The sequence below is a fragment of the Barbus barbus genome (assembly GCF_936440315.1).
Source record: "Barbus barbus genome assembly, chromosome: 31".
Lineage (NCBI taxonomy): Eukaryota > Metazoa > Chordata > Actinopteri > Cypriniformes > Cyprinidae > Barbus > Barbus barbus.
Window position 1 is genome coordinate 22,325,492 of NC_136759.1, and position 25,682 is coordinate 22,351,173.

Genomic DNA, 25,682 nt, shown 5'->3' on the forward strand with positions numbered 1-25,682 from the left:
GAACTACAGCAACAATATTCCTTTAATCGCTTTTTCCATAAATATGGAGCGGAAACACACACATTTACATAGTGAGAAAGTTAAAAACCGTCCCTTGACATTCAGCATTCATGCATTGATGATTTGTTTGATGGTGAACTCTCTAGCTGATTGGAGTTTTTGGCTTGAACTTCAAAAGCATTCTGCCAAATGACTTTTTGGCATGCGGAAAAGAACCCATGAAATCAAAATGAAGTTGTTGTTTTTTTGCATTTAGACCATGTGTGTTTGCTTTGAGGTCATCAAGTATGCTACTATTACACACATTTAAAAACGAGTCTTTCTCTTCTGTGAAAACAGACCAAAAATACTGATGACTCATCCTGCACTACAAAGATTTGTCCAATCAAATGCTCTCTAAAGTGAAAAGCCCAACCCCTAATACCAGTTGACTACTTGACTACAAAAGTAAATTATCTCCAAACTTCAAAAGGAAATATGTCAGCAAACGAGCACCACCGTATTCACTTGTAAAAGTATCATCAAGTCAAGAAACCACACAAATATGAGTGGAAGGTGGATTGCGATTGTAAAAAGTCATAATTTTCCTAGACTCCGCTATCTAGCAGCATACAATCAATATGTTTTTGCATTTGAGGAGCAGCGTAATGCACAAGAGTTGAGACCAAATTGTAAATACACACAAATGTTTTCTTTTATTGACCATGCGTTAATGGAAATGATATTTCTGCCTAATAAAACAGCATTTAACGACCGCAGAGACAAAAGCACCATTTAAGACTGACCCAAACAACACATTTAAACCATCACTGCAGCACTTCCTGCTTTCCGAGAGGATGCAATAAAAACCAGTAATTAGGCACAACCAAACTATTAGTCCAAATACTAATCAATATGAAAGTTGACAATTTGTGCTCTCTTCCTCTTTTGAACTTCCCAGTTGCATTTATTCTTGAAAATAAATGAACTAACATTCAACACCTTTCCAGCCCTCTTGTGGTTTATTTTGCTTTTATTATATGATTTTATGCATAATATCCAATTTTAACATCAAAACTGGAGAAAAGCCAGACAAAACTGTGTAAATGTGTTTTTTTTTTTTTTTTTCTTGTCAGGTTTTTATAATGAGCCCTTTTTTGCTTGTTATCACCTGTTTCACTGTGGTAATGCACATATTGATGCTTTCAGCTGATTTGTTAGTCTTATGTAATTATTAATATAATATTGAGGATGTTAAATAAAGATAGATATGTAATTGATGAGACGTACAAATCTTAGACTCTAATCCAGTGAGTTTAAGACATGGATAACTTTATCTACAGTAGAGACAGGGCTTTTACTGTCTCTCTTCTCAGTCACCCTCCACTGCCTGTCTCTCCTCACCTACTTCATTCACCTTCTCTTATTTCCTTGTCTCTTTTCTTTTTCAGAGCGAAAGGGACTCCTCTCCGCAATTCTCCGCCTTGCTGAAAGGCGCCATCTGTTCTCCTGCTCAGTGGCGGCACACGACACGAGGGAGCAGATTGAAGCCTGGAGATTGGAATCAAAAGAACACTGAATGGGGATTTTTATAATTTTTTTTTCATCCAGGCCGCAAATCTGACAACTGTTGTTTAGGTTCCACACAGCTGCCGCTATGGAGGCACATCAGCCGGCTTTCGCTGAATTCTCAAGAGTTTTACTTGACACAATGTTAAGAATTTGTCCAGGTGTACGTCCCGTAACATGGCCCGAAGACTCAGTATGCCATCTCTACTAATCAAGGATCCTAGCATTGGAACTTTGAAATATACAGTATGACAACACTGTAAAAAAAAAAAATAGTTGTTTCAACTCTGTTGTTTCAAAATAAATGCCTTTCCGATGCGATACGAGATTTGAAAAGGGAGGAAAAAAAGTTTGGCAAAAGGCGGACTCGAACCCGGGTCGATCACGTCCAAAAACACATTGACACGAGCTCTATCATCTGCACCACTGGAACTGATGCTTCAATTGACTCTACTGTTCTTCTTCTCATTCTTCCTGTACACCTTGATTGATAGATGTCTCGTTCAGTCAGCGATGAGTAATCTATTTCCAAACCAATGGCGCTGTCTCAAACTATACCTACCTTTTCCGGTTTGTCTGATTTGTCATTGTGTTTTCTGACTTATTTTGTTTTTTAGATTTGCATTTGCATTTGTAATTTGTTATTTTGTTTTCAGAATTGTGATTTGTTTTGCACTTCTCGGCCACCGTAGAAACCAGGTGCGTGAGTGCATCGTGACTGGTGGAGAAATAACAGATCGGTGACAAATAAAGGCTAAATGAAATTAAATAACATTAAATATGCTGAATTAAAGCAGAAAAAAACCTCATGATTTAAATGACAAAAAATGTATAATTTAATAAAAATACAAATACATAAATCAAATATTAATAAAATTATAATAGCATCTGAATGATACTAAAATAACACTGATTATAATGTATATGCATTGATATAAAATTCAACTGATGTGTGGTCACAAGCGTGCATACATTGACTATTTTATGGCTTTGTAGCTCCTCCAATCATATTTACGAAGTATTTGTGTTCTAATATCAAATGCTAGCATAAAATTAGCATAACTAAATAGTTATGCAACATTTTTTAATTGCATTTGACAACAATATTCTTTGCTGCTCCTAACAATACATCTTAAATTCATAAATTTCCATGCAAATATCTTACAATATTCTCCAGCCAACAACTTGCACTTAGACAGATATTCTGAGCTCCAAGCAGCAATACTCCTACACTGATAAAGCCTTCAGAGTCTTTTCTGTCAGGATTTAAGACTGAAATCTGGATCCGTCTGATCTTTTCTTGTCTGCTATTGATGTTTACACTCAGCTCGCATGACATGACAAGGGCTGACACTGCCAAATCCCCTTCAAGATAGCCCATTCAAACATCCCTGGGGCTCTCTTTGTTCTGGAATACGAAGGGCAGGTTCACATCTCTTCATCGCTTCGCGTTAACGATATCCTCCGAGCTCGCCGTCACCGTCCTCCCGTCCCTCACCAGCACGTGGGAGCTCTTTCGTCCCTGAACTGAGCGAGCATCTCCTCTGAGGTCCCATCTCACAGAGCAAATGGCCTAAAAACCGTCTACTAATCGCCTTCACGCCTCCCCGGCGGAGCTCTCTAGACGCGCTCCCACATCAAAGAGGCCAGTTCATGTTAATCAGTTTAAAACACATGTTCCTCTCGCAGTTACTCTGTCAGTAGCCACCAGAGCGAAAACATGGCTAACTCTAGCCACAACAATGCTAATCACATGTAATTAGCTCGTGTCCTTTCTGAGGTTGTCAGTTGCGGGTTGCATTCGGCCTGTTCCGAAGGACAAAAATAAATCAAGAAATCCTTCACAATCCTCTTAAAGCCTCAAAAGTTTACTTTTGGTGGTGGAGAGAGCAGGCCAAGCCTGCAAATATAAGCAGCTCATTAGTGCTGCATGTGGCTAGCCTGCGGCGATGATGTGCGAGGATGGCACCAAACCTGTACCCATGGCGCCTCTGTGCATTGAGGGCCTGGCCTAATAAAATGCTAAAATACACCCTGCAGAAAGATGCACACAGTTGATCATGTGGCTCTAATGCGCCACTTCTATATAAAAGGTGTGCGGAAATGTAAAACTTTTCTCTCAGCAGGGAGTTATGATGAAAGATGGACAGCTGAACTTTCCTGATAACTATACAGATTTATTCACAAGCTAACTAAAGCCCTCTATACGCTGTATGTTTTTTTTCTGAACCATTAAGCTAATGTAATGGCAGCATGTATGGTGTGATCTTAAAGAGACAGACCAGGCAGATTGTTCGACATGTACAGTGTTTCATGCCAGACTGTACAATAAATGGTAGCCAAGACTTCATCATAGACAAGCCGGCCGACAACGGCTGAGAAGCGACATAAGACCAGTCACAGATGATATTCTGTACTTGTGTCCAGACAAGCCGGCCGACAACGGCTGAGAAGCGACATAAGACCGGTCACAGATATCATTCTGTACTTGTGTCCAGACAAGCCGGCCGACAACGGACGAGAAGCGACATAAGACCGGTCACAGATATCATTCTGTACTTGTGTCCAGACAAAGCATCGCCATACAGGCAAAAGAACGCCATACAGGCAAAAGTTCACTTCATGAATTCAAAGGCATTCAAAGACTCACAATTCTGCCATATGATGAAAAAAAAAAATATATATTTTTTTATGCCAGAAATTTGTCTCAGACAGCAAAATCATGGGCAAAATCATACAGTGTGCACTGAACTTAAAGCACAGCGGTTCACGTCTGGTTTTGGACACCCAACTCCATTCCTTAATTGTTCAATTGAATAAAAGTGAACAGAAACGTCCAGAAATGTATCAATATTAGCATGAACTGCATAGACCCAACAATAGACAAAATGATTGCATAGGCTGAATTGGAAAGTTGACAAGTACGGGCTCCAAATGTCTCTTGAATTTTGATGCTCTTGGCCAATAATTTGCAGCACAAAACAAATTGTTGTTGGCACAAACCATGTTTATCCTCACTGCAAGTGGACACACATTTAACATAGTCAGTGAACTTTTGTTCATGATTATTGAGGATGACAGGCAACCTGTCCATGTTGGCATCTGGCTAATTTGGCTAGCTTGTACCAAGTCACAGATGACTTTGAGCCAAATACTGTAGTGGTTAACACAGACAACAAAAGATGTTCTATTTTCTTCTTCCTTGTTTTACTATCCTAACTATGCATATATAGTTATATTTTATTATTATTAGCATTTAACATTTGTTCTTTGTGTTTTCAGTAATAACAAACTTAAGACCAACACCTCAGTGGTGTGCAGGATCACCTACCATCATCCATACACACACTTCAAAATCTACCTGCGTAAACTCACAGACTTTTTTATTTAAGCATCAGTCTTTACGGCGCGATGGCTAAATGCCAATTTTGCAATATCCTGACTTTTTAAGACTGCATTTCTCTCTAAAGCTCTGTACAAGACCAATCTCTGCCAGCTCGAGCTGTTGCCATGGTTTACGATTAGCTAGGGATGAAGTATTGATCCATTCTCCACACATTTGCTGAGACCACCATCCAAGAAAAATGCAAAAACGTACTGAAACTGCTTTCATGAAAGCAAAGGATGCGCATAATAAAAATCATACGCAACGGTACATTACCAGAGTTATCCCGAAGAAAACTATTGTATACAAATGATTGATACGAATTGTTTTACCATTAATGGAATGGGGTAATGAGCCATTTCTGTGACTATTTCTGTCTCAAACATAACACAAATCAGTCACAAAACAAATCTGTGTGAAATAAAAGCATGAAATGTGAGGGGATGAGAAAGACCCTCCTGCTGCGTTAGTTTACACAGTACGTGGGTTGCTAATGGTTTAAATATCAAATGCACAAGAGAGGGATAATATAACTAACAGTATCTCCATTCAATTCTGAGTGACATATCTCTGGTGCGAAGCCTTAATTTAGCAGTAAGCCCCAACCTCACCTGCTTAGAAATGGATACTTGAGCCAATAAGTCATATCATGATGCAAAAAAAAAGAAGTACATATATCTTATCATATATCATTACAATAATGACACAGGCTCTACAGACTAATTTACTGGAGAAGCACAGCCCACTTTCTCATTTGTTGTCCCTTTTCTAAAACAGAAAGGCCTGTATTTGATTTATGTGTTGTTCCTGTTGGGTCCTCTCTTGGACCTAGTAATGAGAAGTAGAGCAACAGCTCATTACAGATACTTTTACCGACAAACTTTTGCACTGATGAGGTTCGGGTGAGACCTTGTTTTCCAGTCAGCACAAATTCTGACTGCATGCGCACCTGGAAGCCCCCCAATTTGGGCAGTCGTTATTATGGCATGAACTTTACACCACCACGGTCCTTCGGGTGGACATGCCCTTGCAAATCTCAAGTATCAACAACCTCATACAGAATACGCAATAATTTATAAGAAATGGTGCAGTCAATTCATAAGAAATCGTATAAGTTGGGTCATACAAAATGTAAAAGCCTAACATAAATCTATAGCATAGCTTGAAAGAGATGTTTACTTGTCTTGGTCCTTCATGTGGACATGCCCTTGCTAAAAGTAATCAAAAACACGATGTATTCCAAAAATCCAGAAAAATAATTTGTAAAAAATAACAAATCTATAAGAAAATGTAAGTTGGGTTGTACAAATATGCAACCTAAATGTACAGCCTGTGTAACTCAAATCCAACCCCTAATCTCAATCGCTACTGTAGTTTGATAAACAACTATAAAATGTGTAAAATTGCTTCAAGTCATTGTAAAAAGTTTCAAGTCATCAAATATCGTAAAATTTATCGTAAGTTTTAATTAGAAAGAGTTGTTAGTGTACAGAATTTAGTGTATCCCACTGGTGAACAAAACTCTGTAAGTCGCAGTCCTGATATTTCTAGTTTCACTTATAGTTTCAATTCCTGAAAGCTATGATAAACAATAAAAAAGTAAAAACACACAGGCTTCTTTTGCTATAGGTCAACCTGCTCTTTCGCTCCCACCCTCTGTGAATGCGGTCTGTTTGGGGTCAAACTGAGGAAAGTAGTGCTTGTGTAACCTGTAAAAAAAGCAAGCCATCTATACAGCTACGATAAGGCTGCCGGTGAGATGGTGACAGCAGGGCTTTGTGAGCAGCTCTGAGGGAAAGAAAAGGCTAAAATAAAACCGAACTCATGCCAAAACCCTCCTGGCTGACACTAGGTAGACAGTGGCATTTCAGTACTTCAGTGTCCTTAAAAAGGCAAGCTAGGAGCTTCTTTTTTAATGGGCATCGGATCCAAGGTTGTTCTGTAACAGAGACTACTTTTAGAGTCACATACTTGCCAGAAGGTTGAGCTAAATGACTCCTTTTCAGCCTCATTATGAGCATTAATGCAGCAACTGGTAAGATGATACAGAGCGGTCTATGACAGTCTTCTACCTTCAAGAGCACCAGCTTAGCTTCAAATAGTTCGTCAAGTGTGTTCTTTTTACAGCAACTCAGTCCATTCAATGGCTATCTAGGTAATACTCTGCATGAAGTGTTCAGCTTCTGTCGACTTCAGTATTGAAAGGCTGAAATTTCCCAAAACTCTTTGGCAAGGTTAGATTTCAACAGTTTCAGCCTCATGGAATCTGGTTGGCTTTATGAAACTTCTGCGAGTAGGTAAAAAGTCCTTGCTTTTTGGACTTTTTTTTGCCAATTAATGCTTTAAACTAATTGTAACTGATTTTAATTGATATGAATACATAATTGCATAATTACAGTTGGTAAAAATAGTTGGTCCAGTTTTCTGTGCATTCTAGAACAAAATGACCAACTGTCAACAAGGCAACAGTGTAACTGTTGAATATTACATGCAGAGTCATTAGCTGCTAGATCAATAGAACATACGTCCATCAACTGTCATGTCACTGTCTATAAAATTACTACTAAAACATTGCAATTTAGCAAAAGATATTGGCCAGTCATTGCTGACAATGCTATCTTCTGATTATGCATGAGGTTGCATGCTAATCATATTAGCTCTGACAATCATTTCTCTCTAACAGCACAGAGGCAGAAAGTAATACATTTGTTTTCATTATTACTGTTGCTGAAAGGCACTTCATCATTAACATTCATTCTGGGAGACTGGGAAGCAAATCTAATAAAGCTTACGTTCCTTTTCCTTTGTTTACTTGTTTTAAACATAGTTATTTATTCCTGGAGTGGGTAATTGCTAGATTTTCCTTCTAGAATCTAGACTTAAAGGCAGAAGATAGTTCGAAGCATTAGTACTTCATAAGTCTTAAGTCTGGATATTTGAGCCGGTTTTGTTATTTATTGGTAATTTATTTTTTTGTTATATGAAGATTAAATTTAAACTAAGTCTCGGAAGAAAAAGTTTCGGATTTCTTTATTATTATTACTTTTTTTCCCCCTCCAGATCCATACTTTAAGTCATACACTATGAAATTCATAAAAAATATTAATAAATATAAATAATTAAATATTTAAAACTATAATCTAAATCAAAACATAGATGACGGTTAGCCTACTATAGTTTTATACCTTTCTTTAGATTTTGTTCATAATCATATGGCTAGAAATAACCCAGAAATATTTCCAAAAAATTGCTTAACAAGAGGATGGATTTCCTTTTAGTTCCTCCCAAGGTTTAATCCTCCTTCTCCGCTTGCTATCTTAAGGACTTTTGCTTCACCACTGTCTTATTTAACTTGCTCACTGGGGTTTTGGGATGGTGTGCATGTACAATAAGCGGTACAAAATAAATTTAACTGGATTAAACTGCATAATATATATGTATAATGTGCTCTTTCAGCCAAACAAGCCTAAACGAAATGCCAAGCCTAATATCATAGAAGAAATGCAATTCATTTGATTGAAATTAGAGTGTCATGTAATGCAATTTCTGTCTTGTTTTCAATTGTGTGCAGTAATGAAACACTATTGTCTCTAGTTAAAGCCACAGTGATGCTTAAGGCAAAGCCTGTTTAATAACTCTAGCTAAGCTGGGAAACCAAAATGTGATGTAGTATGATAAAATAAACCCCATTACATTTTATTACTCGTGGCTTTTATGCATTGTTCCATATCTGTTATTTCACTCTTGGGTCTGACTCATACTTCATATCATATTTTTGCGTAACGCTTCATGTACGAGGGTCGATGACACACATTTTGATGTCAGTCAGATAAGCGTTAATTACAGTCATTTGAGCATGCATAATAAATAAGAAATGTCTATCATTGTGATATGCAGAAACCCATTACACAGATTTTCAGCTGAAGGTGGGGAAAAAAAAAAGATGGAAAATTGCTTCATATCCACATGGTTCTTCAACGACCCGCCATCTAATATCAATCCAAGATATCTGGATCTGTCCACACGGACCCAATTCTGAGAAAATCTAACAAACTGCAAGACTAACATCTGTATATAAAGACATATGCACACATCCCAATGGATTATTTACCAACTAGCAATAAAAAAGCATTAGACTAATGTAAGAGAATGTGGCATTTTGGCTTTATGATTCAACAAACTGTTGTGGTTTGTGATTAGTGGCAGCGGCAGTAGCGTGTCCCAGTATTCAGGAAGCTCTCGGGGCTCTGATCGAATGTTAGTGAGAGACGTCTGTGCCGTCAAAACCTAACGCTTATGGAGCACAGCAGATAACAGGCCTGCATTGTCCACCAGGGTCTTTAGAGTCTCAGAATGAGCTGTCAAATGAGGCAGCACTAACTCTGCTAATCCACCATCTGAGGAAACGCCACAGCCAAAAGGAGTAAACAAATAAATAGAAACATTAAAAAAGAACCACGAGTGTGATTAATCGAGTCGAAAGTCGCCGGCACTGGTGTCTGCTTTGAAGTAATGTTTGCACTCTCACGCAAGCATGACCACTTTTTAGCACTTGTCAACAGCCAACTCAGGGAATCAGCAGAAACAAAAACTTTTTATGCATACAAACAACCTTTTTATTTTTTTTTAAATGTCAATGGCTACATGAAAGAGGACATGTTTTGCAGTTAATTATAACAACGATTACTACAAAGAGATGTGTTTATAACAGTGTGCTTTGATGTGATAGCTGCGATGCCATTTAATTCAAAGCAACAAAACACGCACCTCAAACGAGAAAGATTTTGATAACATCTTGCTCAAAGCAAAATGCAGCTGCAGTCATATTGTCTAAAAATAAACTAAATTGTTATATTTTCTGAAGAAACTGGTGGAGTGGTGCTTGTTGTGTATAAATAGCCTCCTGTGATTGTAAGGAGTTGTAAGTCCCTGTTGAAAAATATGTTTGCTGGTCTCCCAATGTGACCAGACTGGTCTGTTTGCTGGTTTTAAAATGGTTTCGAGAACTTTTCAGCTGGTCAGGCTAAAGGCCATTGCACACCGAGTCCGAAATTTTTGCATGCGTTTTTCAGTTTTTTCCTATGAAAATGCATGTTACGGATGCAAAAACGTAGAAAATCGAAATTGATCCGAATTTTTTTATGACGGACAAAAGTTTCGGAGGCATTGTGTAAAGGTGATTGACACAACGTGAGGTCCTATTTATTTTTTTAACATGCAAACATTTTGGATGAAAATTTCAGACTCAGTGTGCAATGACCTTCAGAGAGGCCACAAGCTTAACCAACTGAATAACAGCTTGGCCAAGATGGATGACAAACTAAGATGGCATAAACCAGCATATATATAGAGCCCATAATATATATATATATATATATATATATATATAGATATAGATATAGATATATATATATATATATATATAGATATATATATATATAGATATATATATATATATATATATATATATATATATATATATATATATATATATACATACATACATACATACACATATATATATATATATATATACATACAAAATTTTAAATTTTTAAGTTTTTAGCATGTTGCTACTATGGAGTTTTGGCTTGGGAGATTGTCTTATCTGAGCCAGACCTATTAAAAACAGCTTAAACCAGCCTAAAGAGGTTAGCTTGAGTGTTTTGGAAATTTATTTGTTGGCTATGCTGGGATACTATTTGACAAGTCAACCAACTAAACAAACTAAAAGCAGCAAACCACTACAGGTTGTATTTTTTTTCCTCTGGCCTTTCATAACGAATTGTCAACTTTGTTTGTTTTTTTGTACATCGTTTAGTAATACCATGGTACTTCAATACATATGTTTTGTTTTTAGAACTTGCAGTTCTTGAAAGTTATGGAATCACAAATGTGTGTATTTAATTTAGCTATATTGGCACTCCCAGTTTCTGTTAATAATATATTTTAATTGATATTACAGTTCTGTTAATACTATAAAGGGGGCCTTTGAATATTGTGTTGGAATGATACGGGCCTTCAAATTAAATAAAGTCTGAGAAACACTAGATTAAAAGCCTTGTTCAAATCTTGGTATGAGCAATGGTATTAATTACTAAATAATACATATCGAAAGAGAAATAAAAAAATAATAAGTTTGCATTTCCACAGAAGATCCTTAGCTGTTACAAAAAGGAAAGATCAGGACTAAAATCAGCATGATATCAAGTAAGAGTGCAAACTCTTTGCCATGCCAACACTAACATGAAATACACATTAATATTTCAGCTGCAACAGCAAATCAGTCCTTAAGTGCAAAAAATAACATGCAATTTGTTACGAGTCACATTCACACCTGACATAACGCTCATTAAGTCACAGCCAAAAGTTTGCAAAAACCTTATTTTGTTTGGGTTCCAATAAATATTCCCACTTTCGTTGTCTGTTTTTCGCACTACACTACATAAAAGTGTTAGCATGCTAATTGCTTTAGTGGGAAAAAAAATATTAAGACTATTTATACAGCATAAGCGGTGATCTCAGTATTGCACAAAACAACGGTGATCTCAGTATTGCACAAAACAACTTCATGTTCAACCTCAGCAAGGTTAACATGGCCAGTGTTATTTTAGCATTATTCATTCATATTTTCTATTTACCTTTTCTTTTTTTACAAAAATTTTTTATTGTAATTTTAGATTAAGTAATTTTTATTAGTTTTATTTAAATTAACAATACAGTTTTAGTTAACGATAACAACACTGACATAGTTACATTATAATTTAAATAAGGATAATATAATAATTTTGTCTGCTCACTGCTCAAGGTCAGGTTCTGTAACCTTATCTCTCTGTGGCTGCTATCTCACACCATTGTACACCATATGCCTTTCTGAACCCCTCCTGTAAGGGAGGAAATATCTCATCTAATAGCAGTCTGATTTAACTTCACTTTGTGGGTTGATAATATGGCGGCAGTGCTCAGGGGAAACGGTTCAAAAGACAAGCGAGGTGTGGGAGATATCAAATATGAAGCCAGTTTGTGCTTCCCTTGGGGTCGCAGGAACGGTGATGCACCTTTAATTTAACTGAACTGAGTGGTCACAAAAAACTGACTCGAAGATCATTATTTCAAGTTTAATTTGGATTCAAGTGAAAGCCATTTGAATCCAAGTGCGTGAGAAATTTACTCAATAATCAGCCTGTCCATTTCTTTTGGTTGTGAACATGAGTTTTTCACATTTGATAGGATAATCTACTGTTAGCACGCTAACATGTCTAAAACGTCTAACATACAGTAGGTTCACTGAAGAATAAAAAAAAAAAAAAGAATCACATGCCTCAACCTACATTTTTGCAAAATTTCAAAAACATACCTATAAATACAAATTCAATGCATATTATTGTTTAAAAACTTTTTTCTGTTCCTTGTATAAACAGTATGACCTCAAAACACTGTGTCATTATGTATGATTTGTAAACTAATACATTTTGATGTGTACATCACATACCCAGCACCATATGTATTGCTTTTCTTACATAGTAAACTTGCTTGGTAGCTCACCTGGTAAAGCATTGCACCTTGATATATGAGTCACAACACACTATAAAAGAGCTTAACTTATAAAAGCAAGTTAAAATGGCATTGTTTCTTCAGCAAATGTGTTTTAATCACACGGTTGCCCTTGTTAACATAACTGATTACGCTTAACTACAAGATGTTATTTTCAAACACGATCAAGCATTAACCTTTTAGCGCCACTCAACAGACATTTCATTTAATGATACTTACAACAATGTTGCCAGATTAACATTCATATATTTTGAATAAAACTGAAAATGTGTCTAGCACCACTCAATGGAGTTTGAATTTCAATTTGGAAGTTTTGCAAAACATGATTTATGTATTGTATTCATTTCATTAATATCGGATTGTCTGATATAAACCAGACCTGTTAAAAACACAGCTTAAACCAGCCTAAGGAGATCACCTTGTCTGTTTTGCTGGTTTTTAAGGGGATTTTAGGATGACTACTACTTGACAATACAGTTTTTTCATGGTCTTTATTCATGAGGTAAATAGCCTACTTTGAAATACCATTGTTCCATACATTCCTTGGTAATACAACAGTATTTTCACCAAAAAAAAGATAATTTACTCAGTACTCCAAAATAAATTAAAGAATACCATAGTATTGAAATGATAAGTTTTTTTGTTTTTTTCTAAACACTATGGTAACACAATATCACTTTCTTGGTGGGCACAGTCATATTCTTCCTAGCTCAATATCACCATGACATCCAAGTCTAACTTAAAAAAAAAAAAAAAAAAAAAAAAAAAAAAAAAAAAAAAAATTCACCCAAGATAAACAATATACCCCCTTTCTGCCAACCAGCCACGCTGTGCAAACCGTAATTATCAAGTCTGTGACAGATGCCCAATGGAGCAGTATACACACTATTAGCCAGATTGAAGCTGAGCATATTTTTTCAAAATGAGATTTTATCATAAAACGCCCAAAACTAAAGTCCAAAACTCATATGCTACAAGGATACAGAAGTAACTTTGTCTAACTGCTTGTCTGCTGAGCTTAAAGATACAGTGAGTCTCTATAGTAGCACATTTGTCTCATTGTCAACATCCCCAATTACAGCAACACTGATCACTCCCCATGAGCCCCTCTTAACCTCAATCTTTCAGCAGTTCAAAAGCAGTTCAAAGTTTCCAGCGAGTAGTAAACCTCAGAAGTGACATCTTATACAGGCTCTAAAGAGAACCAATGCAGAGGCAGTTTCAGTCAAATTAACCAATTATAGCTTCCTCGCTTCAAACTAAAATAAGGGAGAGCAATTGTAGATTGTGCCATGTGCGTACATCAAACTTCTTTTCGGATCTTCTGATCCTTCTCGCCCTTCAAGTTCACACCGCCGTTTTCAAAGCACAACAGAGACGGTCTCTACACGCCTAATTCTGCAGGAAACTGTCAATTTAGCCTATACAAACAACACGTAATGGAACAAACAAAGGTGGAAACGCTAATCCATCGCTCCCAGGGTTCAGCTTCTATTTTCCAATTGCTCAACATGCGTGCTGAGCCCCCATAACAGGCATTAACTCGCGATCACATGGGAACATTATCAGTTATATAGCTCCAAGGGAAAAATTCTGATGGATGGCACCAGCTTAATCATGCTTTAAAAAAAAAAAAAAAAAAAATGTTACTGCCTCTAAGAAAATCGTGCCGTCATTCATTTTTCACCTCAGAGTGACAGTTAAACATTTAAAATGCAAACTATTTCTATTTCAAATAAATGCTGTTTGAACTATCAATGAATTCTTTAAAAAAAGCATCACAGTTTCCACAAAAATATATATTATTTTCAATGATAGTGTATAAGGGTGTTTCATCAAATACATAAGCTGATTTTCATTAAAACTAACAAATGCCGTTTATATATACACTTTATCGTTTTACCTTTGTTCCAGCCTCAGACTTTTGTAAGGGTTAGGTAAGCAAATAATATAAGCAAAGTGAAATAAATATTATTAACTTAAATATTTCTGTATGAAAATGTTTAAATTAAAAATGTGGTCCCACTTTATAGTGTCCCTAATACCTGTGTACTTGCATAGTAACTAGATGTGTATGTAGTATGTAACCACAGTGTAAGTACGCATTGGTACATAGTATCTACAGCTCTAATATTTCTGTAACTAAACACATGTAACAATTCTCAGAATGGTATGTGTAAGTACAAATGTGTAACAGGACATTGGTAACAACACTTTTTTCACTTCACTAAGTACTTGTGTAACAGGAATTATATAACTACATTTTGTAACAACAGTATGTATAAGAGTAATTGGAACAATTTGATCCAGGGGGTGGAGATGGGTAGGTTTAGGGTGGAAATGGGATTCAGGGGGTGGAAACGGGTATGTTTAGGCATATGTAAAGTGGGAGGAGTTGGTGCACCATAGTAATACCAGTGTACTTACATGGTAACGCCTCAGGAACTGTCCACTTAATATAAAGTGTAACCTCCTGGACATCAACCACAATTTATATGTAAAGCCTAACTTACTGGCCGCTGCTGTGCAACATCAGAGTAATTACATGGTAAATACATAGGAATTGTCTACTTAATATAAAGTGTAACACTTTCTTTACCAAAAAGTGTTGTTAGTCCTGTTACACATTTGTACTTACACATACCATTCTGAGGGTTGTTACATGTGTGTGATTACAGAAATATTAGAGCTGTAGATACTATGTACCAATGTGTACTTACTCTGTGGTTACATACTACGTACACATCTAGTTACTATGCAAGTACACATGTATTAGGGACACAATATAAAGTGGGACCTATGGTATATTAAAACAAGTAGTACACAGAGAAAGATGAGGTTAACGGCGAGGTATCAAGTGCCAGAAATTTCCCCTTTCCAGTAGTTGAACCCTTAACTTTCAGATTTCTATCACAGATATTTAACCACTATGCCACCCCATCAACTACAAAAACACGCCAATGAAGAAATCGATTAAGTATGTCATTAAGCTGAGCCCTAGATTGTAAACAAATTTAGATATGACTATCACAGCCATTTCGAGCTGGTGAGATTCCATTTATTTGCGTTCGATTTACACTAATGACCCGAACTTTGAATAGCATGTATTATGTTACCATGTGATGTGGCTGTAGCTGAAAATATCCTGCTGATCAATGCAAACTCAGCTTTCCCTGTCGCCCGTGCCGAACCGAATCACACACAGATAGACAAAAGTGAGACTGCTTACTGGTGTTTTTGTAAATCTTAATTGTTAAATCTTAAAAGCTCTAGGCCCAGTCTTTGTAATTATGCACATTCTTCAAAATATCTCTTTTTCTGTTCTAATCTAAAAAGTAAGTAAGACAGGTTTGGTATGACGTAAAGGCATGTTTTGGCTGAACTAACTCTATAAAAAGGACCGCACTTGAAATTTCCAGTGAGGTCCTTTGCTTGGAGCACTCGCAAATACCCATAAAGCTCAGCCAGAGAAGGGTCTGTGGGCTCTGACACAGTTTGCATGTTGCCTCGAGCAGCCCTTATGTCTAGAATAGGTTCGGCTTGCTGCTAAAAGATCAGCCTATGCCCGATCAGAATGACTCGGCAATGGGTCTGACCGTTAGCGCCTGAAGAAATCTGCTTAGACATGAGGGTCAGGATAAGCAGGTTGTACAAACACACACACAGACACACACAATTCACAATCTATTTGCCTAAGATCCATGCTACACGATAATGGATTATGCTATATCTAAATGAATGTACCGTTTGTGAGATAAACAACACCAGTTTGAATGTTAACAGTGGAAAATGAAAGCTAATTGCTAAATTAATCTGAGTGATTCTGAAATTCTCTTTATGTACCAAGACGCTCCTCTGATATGTTTAATCCAATGAGCTCTAAAAGCAATGGCAACGTGAAATAAATTAAACATTAAGAAAGCATTATTTATTTATTTACTTTAATCTCAATGTGATCTAATGCATTACAATGGCTTTGCTTTCCCAGTTGGTGCAAGGATCAGTAGAAAACCGAAGAAATGTGTGTTTTAAGTGAATAGTGATAGTGAATAATTACAATATTCAAATACCATACCATTACCAGTGCTGTTTTTAAACTATTGAAAATGTTTTTGCTCTTAATTAAAATAATGCTGAAATAAAATATAAACATTAGATACAACTTTTAGTCTAAATATAAAGATATAAAATGTAATTAGGTTGAATAACTCAATCGGTTTCAGTTAGCTTGCACTTTAAAGTGCACATTATTAAACATGAGCTCAAAAACAGTGAACACAACTGGAGTTTCTGCTTGAATGAACAAAATAAAAAGCAATTTTGAATTATGTCTGCTTTACAACAGTCAAACAGATGCCTAAAGCTGCGAATAAAGATATACACAGAGGGCATTTTCTTTTTCACAGTCATCAAATCCAGTTTAACGCGCATTTGGGTTAGCCTCACCTCAGCGTTTCACGATGTTCAGACAGACATATTCCATTTTCTTTTTAAGTCCATCACTGATGTCTGTGCATAAAATGCAATGCAGCACAGACAAACACCTCTGTCATTTTAAATAAGAATCTAATAGCTAAAATGATGCAGTCGTCAGTGCAAAACAGACTATTTGTAGACTTTCAGGGAGACTGTGGAGCAAAAGGCAATTAGTGTTTCGCTGCTGGGCCCTTGATGTGTGATTTCTAAAGGCTGTTAGAGGCACTATCAAAGTTTAGCAGTGAATATGCATAAGGTACATTGTAAACGAGAGCGTGATTAAGGCTTAACTAGGCTGCGGATATAAAGAGTGCCAAACTCAAGCCTTTAAATACTAAGAAACCTTGAAGAAAGATCACATTTTGCTCTCAAAAGTCAAGGCTTGTGATATAGATACGGAGGAGGATATCCACAAAATGGTTTAGGTCCAGACAACAAAAAACGTTGCCAGGTGGTCAAAAGAGCCCAATTGTCAATGATACTGTGGTCTCTAGATATGTTTTTTTGTCCACTTTATCATCTTCCCAGCAAAATATGAATATCAAATTGCGTCGAAAAGTAAAAGCAAGCGTCTCCTCAAACCACATGATTTGAGATATCTTTCTTGAACGGGAAAAGCTATGTAATGAAATGTAATACTGACTATGAGTAATCGCAACAGGGATTGCAATAAAAAAAAAAATATATATATATATATATATAAAAAATAAAATAAAATAAAAAAATAATATAAAAAAATAAACTAGTCTGCTAGTCAGAACAACTCAAAAGGTCATTCATGAAATATCACTTAACTGCAGTTTTTCAAAAGGTTAATTGTATTATTCAACTTTAAGAGATGTGTATCCTGGTTTAATAAATGTTTAAACCCTTAGCACATGAAATAAACAACTAATATTAGCATTCCCAATAGGAAGCTCTTACTTTACTCTTACTAACAGACTCAATATTTCATGCTGAGATTTCCCATATATTCCTGCTGTTCTCGGAGCGGTTGCTCTAGCGTAATCAGTCCCTGCTCTTGACAAGTTTTACTGTGACACTGCAATGTGACCTTCTATGCAAGCAAAGACACTCATTGGGCCCTTGGGGACCATTTGGAAGCACCGAGCTTGAGGAGGATGGATCCAGGATGGCTGCCTGCTCTGTTTGGGCCACTAATCTCATCAGAAAGCATCTGACCTATACTAGCTCCGCCGTATAGACATGCCTTGGAGATTATTACTGAAAAATGCAAAATACATGAATTTTATTGCAGTTACATATGGATAATTCATCACTGAACTACATTACTTCAGGGAAGAACTGGTTATTATGTTTATTATCATAAACAATTTATGAAAATAAAAATTATATAACAAAATAAATGAGTGTTACAATTTGCTATGTGTTTTTTATATATATATATATATATATATATATATATATATATATATATATATATATATATATATATATATATATATATATATATATATATATATATATATATATATATATATATATATATATATATATATATATACATATACATATATACATATACATTCACATAAAGGATTATTAGGAACACCATACTAATACTGTGTTTGACCCCCTTTCACCTTCAGAACTGCCTTAATTCTACGTGGCATTGATTCAACAAGGTGCTGAAAGCATTCTTTAGAAATGTTGGCCCATATTGATAGGATAGCATCTTGCAGTTGATGGAGATTTGTGGGATGCACATCCAGGGCACGAAGCTCCCGTTCCACCACATCCCAAAGATGCTCTATTGGGTTGAGATCTGGTGACTGTGGGGGCCATTTTAGTACAGTGAACTCATTGTCATGTTCAAGAAACCAATTTGAAATGATTCGAGCTTTGTGACATGGTGTATTATCCTGCTGGAAGTAGCCATCAGAGGATGGGTACATGGTGGTCATAAAGGGATGGACATGGTCAGAAACAATGCTCAGGTAGGCCGTGGCATTTAAACGATGCCCAATTGGCACTAAGGGACCTAAAGTGTGCCAAGAAAACATCCCCCACACCATTACATCACCACCACCAGCCTGCACAGTGGTAACAAGGCATGATGGATCCATGTTCTCATTCTGTTTACGCCAAATTCTGACTCTTACCATCTGAATGTCTCAACAGAAATTGAGACTCATCAGACCAGGCAACATTTTTCCGGTCTTCAACCGTCCAATTTTGGTGAGCTCGTGCAAATTGTAGCCTCTTTTTCCTATTTGTAGTGGAGATGAGTGGTACCCGGTGGGGTCTTCTGCTGTTGTAGCCCATCCGCCTCAAGGTTGTGCGTGTTGTGGCTTCACAAATGCTTTGCTGCATACCTCGGTTGTAACGAGTGGTTATTTCAGACAAAGTTGCTCTTCTATCAGCTTGAATCAGTCGGCCCATTCTCCTCTGACCTCTAGCATCAACAAGGCATTTTCGCCCACAGGACCGCCGCATACTGGATGTTTTTCCCTTTTCACACCATTCTTTTTAAAGCCTAGAAATGGTTGTGCGTGAAAATCCCAGTAACTGAGCAGATTGTGAAATACTCAGACCAGCCTGTCTGGCACCAACAACCATGCCACGCTCAAAATTGCTTAAATCACCTTTCTTTCCCATTCTGACATTCAGTTTGGAGTTCAGGAGATTGTCTTGACCAGGACCACACCCCTAAATGCATTGAAGCAACTGCCATGTGATTGGTTGATTAGATAATTGCATTAATGAGAAATTTAACAGGTGTTCCTAATAATCCTTTAGGTGAGTGTATATATATACAGTATATATATATATATATATTTATTTTTTTTATATTGGGATCTGTGCTGAAGAATGTGGTAAAAACACTGTAAAACATGGATTCTCATAGCCTATTGCTTACTGTAAGAGACAGGATCATAGTTTGGCACTGGCCAATCAAAATGAAGCAAGGACTTTCATCATACTACAATATCAATCTCTATTCAGAGCAGAGATATTTAGCTTAATCCATCTGTAAGATAATGAAAAGAAAAATATTAGAAGTGTCAAAGATGTGGCCTAACAGAAAGTGCATACGCTTCAATATGAAGGTTTGTTTCATTCATTTATTTATTTATTTATTATTTGAATTTGAATCTGGCAATTTATCTTCAAGAGTCATTTAATCAAAAAAAATGTCTGAAAACAATTTAAATTTAAATGAAAGAAAGAAAGAAAGAAAGAAAGAAAGAAAGAAAGAAAGAAAGAAAGAAAGAAAGAAAGAAAGAAAAATCATTTATGACAATGGTTTTGTTTTTAATACTGACATTGTTTATAGCTGAATATGAAGGGATGGAAAAATACCATCATTCTTAAAGTTCTTAGTGACAAACAGAAAACACAGAACTCGAATTATCATAGTATTAAAATCGCTTATTTCCATAAATCAGCATTTATGATTTTTTTTTTTTAACAACCGAAGTAGAACGTCACAAAATCCGCCTCTCCAAACCACACTTGATTTCCATATAAAAGGGGCATCACACATTCAATCTGAACTGACGTGGTGCTAAACTGGAGACGTCCCTTAGTGCCTGGTGCCGTAATACTGCTCTCAGCCGAACTGTGAAGAGAGGGTACAGACATTTGAACTCACCGTTTTCGGTATTTTCATGCTCGGTGTCAGTAAGGGTGAGGTTGGAGTTGGCTCTACTGGAAAGGCAGGAGCTGCGGCCGGATTTGGTGTTGCTACGGCCCCAGAGTCGCACGGCGTGCTCAGGGGACATGATGCCGTCTGTTTCTGTGTCAGCATCTGATCCCAAGCTCACCGAGTAGTCACGGTGGGGAAGGCCCATTTCGGTCCTATATGCTGCCATATGAGGCGGCACGGGATCTCCAAAAGCCATGTCTCTGAGAGAGAAGTCCGTCCCTGATAAAGCACACAAGGACACAATGAGAAAAAATACAATCTGTGTTATGCATACAAGAACAGACTGCAACAGTAGGGGTCTGGAAGAAAAATTATATTCATTTTCTCCATCTCATCTCATTTCATTTATTTATTTATTTTTTTAAACAACAACGCAAAAACCTTTCTGGAAATAAAAAAACGATCTTAAGCTCCAAGATTGTTAAACGATGATAGAAATGCTTAATAATAATAATACTATTAATAATACAAATTATTGTTTTTAGTTATGATAATTATTAATAATAATAAAAATACCATATAAACAGTATGTACAATATTAACTAAGAATTATTTCTTACATTATTGCACACACACACATTTATTTATTTATTTTTTATTTATGGAATACATTTATGTGATTTTTACTTTGACTCTTTAGAGTCTGAAGTCTAATGTTAGCACCTTAATGATAGATATTTTTTTTGAATAGGAATTTCAGGTACGGGTGAAAAAAAATTCCACGCACACATTACTTAACAGGTTCAAGTTAGTTATGTGAATTTTCTGCGCTGTAACCTTTAGAGTATTTTATATACTATTTATTACCACAGAACATCGTTAACAGAGCACCTGCTCTCATACAGAATATGACTCCAAATTGACAAAGAATATGCAATGTGTGAAACTAGCAAAAATTGTATCAACTTGGAAAGCCTAACGAGAATTTTATATTCAAAATGGAGCACTCAAACTCACTTGAGTGTGCAAAACCTCAGTAAACATCACATTCAGCGTGTGCTCGTGTCTGGTGAAGGCCAAAGGTACGAGAAAGAGGAAGCCTTTTAGATGAAGCTAACGGCAAATTATAGATTTATGCCTGAGAGCGAGCGCAATAACAGTTAGTGTGGCTGAGAGCAACAATGCATTTAGTATTCATGGAAGGGAAGTGGATATTTTTTCAGGTCACCATCAACTGGACACATTAGAAGGTCATAAAAGACATCAGCGAATCAGCATTCAAGGCACCCCCCTCTCATTAAAGTCCCAGCACACTAATGGCAAAGCTACAACACCGCATTCAGCTTTCCTTTTATCTCTCAGGTTTTAGATACTGCTTTTTCCGAACGGCTGGAATATATTAGCGACGGATCAAATCGTCACTGGCAGTCTCTCTTAATTGCTCGAATGCAATCAGTCTCTTGAGTGTGTCTGAAAGATGTGCTGCGGATCTCGAGTCTGCGAGATGAGATCCCCCAAAGCGTATGATAGTTTGCCTCATGTTAACAAGTACATGTAATAGATATGTGCTTTAATATTAAGTAGGCAAGTATAATGATCAAGGATGCAGCGTTCCACACTTCAAAAGAAACTAATAAGCACGCAGGTCATGTATCAGGGATGACTACGATTTAATTGCATTCTTGCCATCAAAAGTTTTAATACACTTCATTTAGGAGGATCATCATGCTGAATTTTTTTATATTTTCTTGGTTGGTTAATAATCTCACTTTTTACACTTTTTAGTGTGCAATATTAGGCACTCACGGCCCAAATTTAAGCTCTAATGCCAAATATCTGTTTGTCAAGACATGAATCTTAAATCCAAACAAAAGAGTGTTGTTCGCTTCACTTTTTACTCTAGGGAAGCAAACTCATCAGGGGTGGAAAAATGTGATTTGAGTCCCCTACGGGATTCCGGAGGCAGAATTGATAAATATCAACTTTAATGTCAATTTATAGTCAATTTTAGAACAAGGATTGGGGGGGGGGGGGGGGGGGGGGGGTTAAACTCAGTATAGTTTAGTTTGTTTGTTTGCTTTAACAGAGTAAAAAAAAAAAAAAAGTTATTGTAAATTATTATTACAGATGATTATGTATGTAGGAAAAAAATACAAGTTAATGAAGAAATATTAAATATATTAAATAATTCTATATATTATAGTATCACTATTATACTGTAAAATCTGAAAAATTACAAAAATAAATGAATTCATACTATTTAATAACAACAACAATAATAGTAATAATAATAATAATAATAATAATATTTTACTATATAACAAAAATTTAACAATTCAATAAAGAAATGTTATATATACACCATATAATACTAAATATTGTGTATATATAGTAATAATACTATTGTATAGTAAAATCTGGAAAAAGTACAAATAAATAATCAAATTAATTAGTATTATTTAATAATAATAATGCATTTCAATGTTTTATATTATACCACATAAAATAATAAATAAATTGTTTTAAATATATTATTAAATTAATATTGAGTTATAGTACTTTTACCACCACTAATAATAATGATAATAATAATAATAATATTTTTATGGTACTTTTTTGGGAGTTTGAAAGCCGCTGCTTGCCAATAATTGTTATATGTAAAAGAGCAGCATGGACATACTTATGCATTAGTGTTCCTCAGAAAAACATAACAGCATTTAGTTTGGAATGACATGAGGGTTAGTCTGTTCATGCACAGAATGGATTTTGTGTCTGTCTGCTGTATAACAGATATGAAAAATGCAGGCTGCTGGCCGAAGGTAAATTCTGTGGAGACATGCAGCAATCAGAAATGCATTATACTTTAATAGGCAAATTATAATGTCATCAATAACGGTTCACTTCTGCAAATTAGGCCAGATTGCTTTCACGGTAAATGCAAACCATACTGAAGTCCATGCAAAACCGTAACCCACGCAGACTTGAGCGCAATTCTACCCAAGTCTTAAAAAACACATTCGGCGGCACTAGTTGCACAGAAATTACACATTACGGTTTTAAAATGTACTTGTGGTTTTATCAATAAGATCTGGCATGTAAAATCTTGTCCCGCTCACCTTGCCTGCTGAACTCATCAGCTTCATGGTGCACCACGTCTTTGACCCGGCTGCCATAGGCCAATCTGGAGTCCTGGTCAAACGCTTTGAGGGTCTCGCTGGAGCTGTAGGACTTGGGGTTGAGCTTGCCATCCTCGCTGTCAGCTGAGGAGCTGGTGTACCGGCGCTCCGTGTCCCGTCTAGAGGTCAGAGAGCGGTAGGGTCTGCGTTCTTTCACTTCCATGGCAACCTTGTCTCTTTTCTCAACATCAAAGGGAGGAAAGAAGCTCAGTCTGTAGGATTCTGCAAGAAGACACAGATTACAGAGAAAAAAAAGACATGGTTAGCATGAATTCTGCCTTTTACAGTCTGTTTTTTAAGCTAACCCTACAATTAAAACTTAAAAAGTTTGGGATCTGTAATTTTTTATAAGTCTCTTATGCTTTGCAATAAACTCTTCTATGTTAGTATATTTGAAAATATAATTTATTCCAGCAAAGCTGAATTTTCAGCATCATTACTCCAGTCACGATCCTTTAAAAAACACTCAAATATGCTGATTTGATGCTCAAGAATTTATTTATTTATTTAGATATTTTTGAAAACAGTTGTACTGCATGATATTTTTTTAAGAAATAATAATTAAGAAAAAAAAAATTCAATATTCTTTGATAAATAAAAAACTGTTACGGTCTTACTGATCAATTTAATGCAAACTTGTTGAATGACAGCTTATCCAGAATATTTTCTTAAATAATATAACTCATTGAATAAAATTATAATAAAATAATTGCAACATAAAAATAAAAAACAGCACTTGGTATTCACATTTAATTGCATCTCTTTATAGCATTCGATGCCCCAGATATTTTTGTGTGCCACTCAGTACGACATGCCGCTGAAAGCTTTTATTTATTTATTTTTTTGTGACAAGACCCTAAAGGACTATAGTTTAAAAAAAGAAGATTTCTGGACAATCCTCTAAAATAGTTCTCCCACCCGGCGTTAACACTGCAGCATCTCGAAAAACAGGATCCATTTTGATAAAAAATGCAGCAGAACAAAGCTTGTGGCAGTAAACTTTATGACTCAAATCCCCTCCCTCTGTTTTTAACATGCCTCTGAGGTAAACGCTGCACTTACAGCAGATTTTTTAAGTGGCAGGTGTCCTTCTGTTTGGTCTGCGGTTTATACACCCAATGCAACGATACACCCTTATGACTCCTTTCAAGAGTACCAAACTGCAGCAGCCAAGACTCTGATAAAAGTGTTACTAAACATTAAAATTCGGTCGTCATTATGTTCCAGACCTGCATGACTTTCTTGGAGCATGTTTGGCAGAATGTTCAAGCTGCTCTTTTCCATATTATAGTCAGTTTTAGTATTTTTCCTTATATTTAAAGCTCTGTATGTGACTTCAGAAAACTTGGAATACAATGTTTTTCATTGTGTATTTTTAGTAGCTAAACAATAAGAATCATCATCTATTTCAGTTGTATGGAAAAGAGCAGCTTGGACATTCTGCAAAATATCTCCTTTTGCATTTTATGGAACGAAGAAATTCACATGGAATGAAATAATATGAAGGTGAGTCTATTTTCATTTTTCGTTGCGTTAGTCCTTTAACACACAAAGAAAATGCATCTACATCATCGTCTGCCTCAATATTCCAGCCTCATCCTAAAATCCTCATTACAAAGCAAACAGCATTGTGAGAAACATTAGACCGTCACAATGCAAGCTTGTATGCAATAATGCATGCATCTCTGTGACTAAATGACACTTTGTAGCACAGTGTAAAAACAAAATGGCCGCGTGGAGAGAAATATATTGGTGTAGGCGCACCAAGCCACTGCAGGATCACGCGACCTGACATCAATCTATAGGTCCCCTGATTTCCCACCGACAGGATATCGCACAGAACTGGAGGAGGTCTTAAACATGTCGACGTGGATTTATGAAGTTGATTAGCGGTTGGGTCATTGTTTCCTCTCAGGCTCACTTAAGATAGTGA

At 36.2% G+C, this 25,682-nt stretch overlaps 1 protein-coding gene across 2 annotated transcripts in view; it reads right to left on the minus strand.

The window, feature by feature from the left end:
- Nucleotides 1-23,912, minus strand: part of LOC306851400 (teneurin-4) — a gene marked incomplete at its 5' end in the record, with an annotated part of 157,629 nt that extends 133,717 nt beyond the window's left edge. For both annotated transcript variants that reach the window (XM_079387595.1, XM_079387594.1), the window contains 2 exons: nucleotides 20,580-20,852; nucleotides 23,690-23,912. In XM_079387595.1, coding sequence (XP_079243721.1) covers nucleotides 20,580-20,852; nucleotides 23,690-23,912 — 496 coding nt within the window. The remainder of the gene's footprint in view (nucleotides 1-20,579; nucleotides 20,853-23,689) is intronic.
- Nucleotides 23,913-25,682: the final 1,770 nt, after the last annotated feature.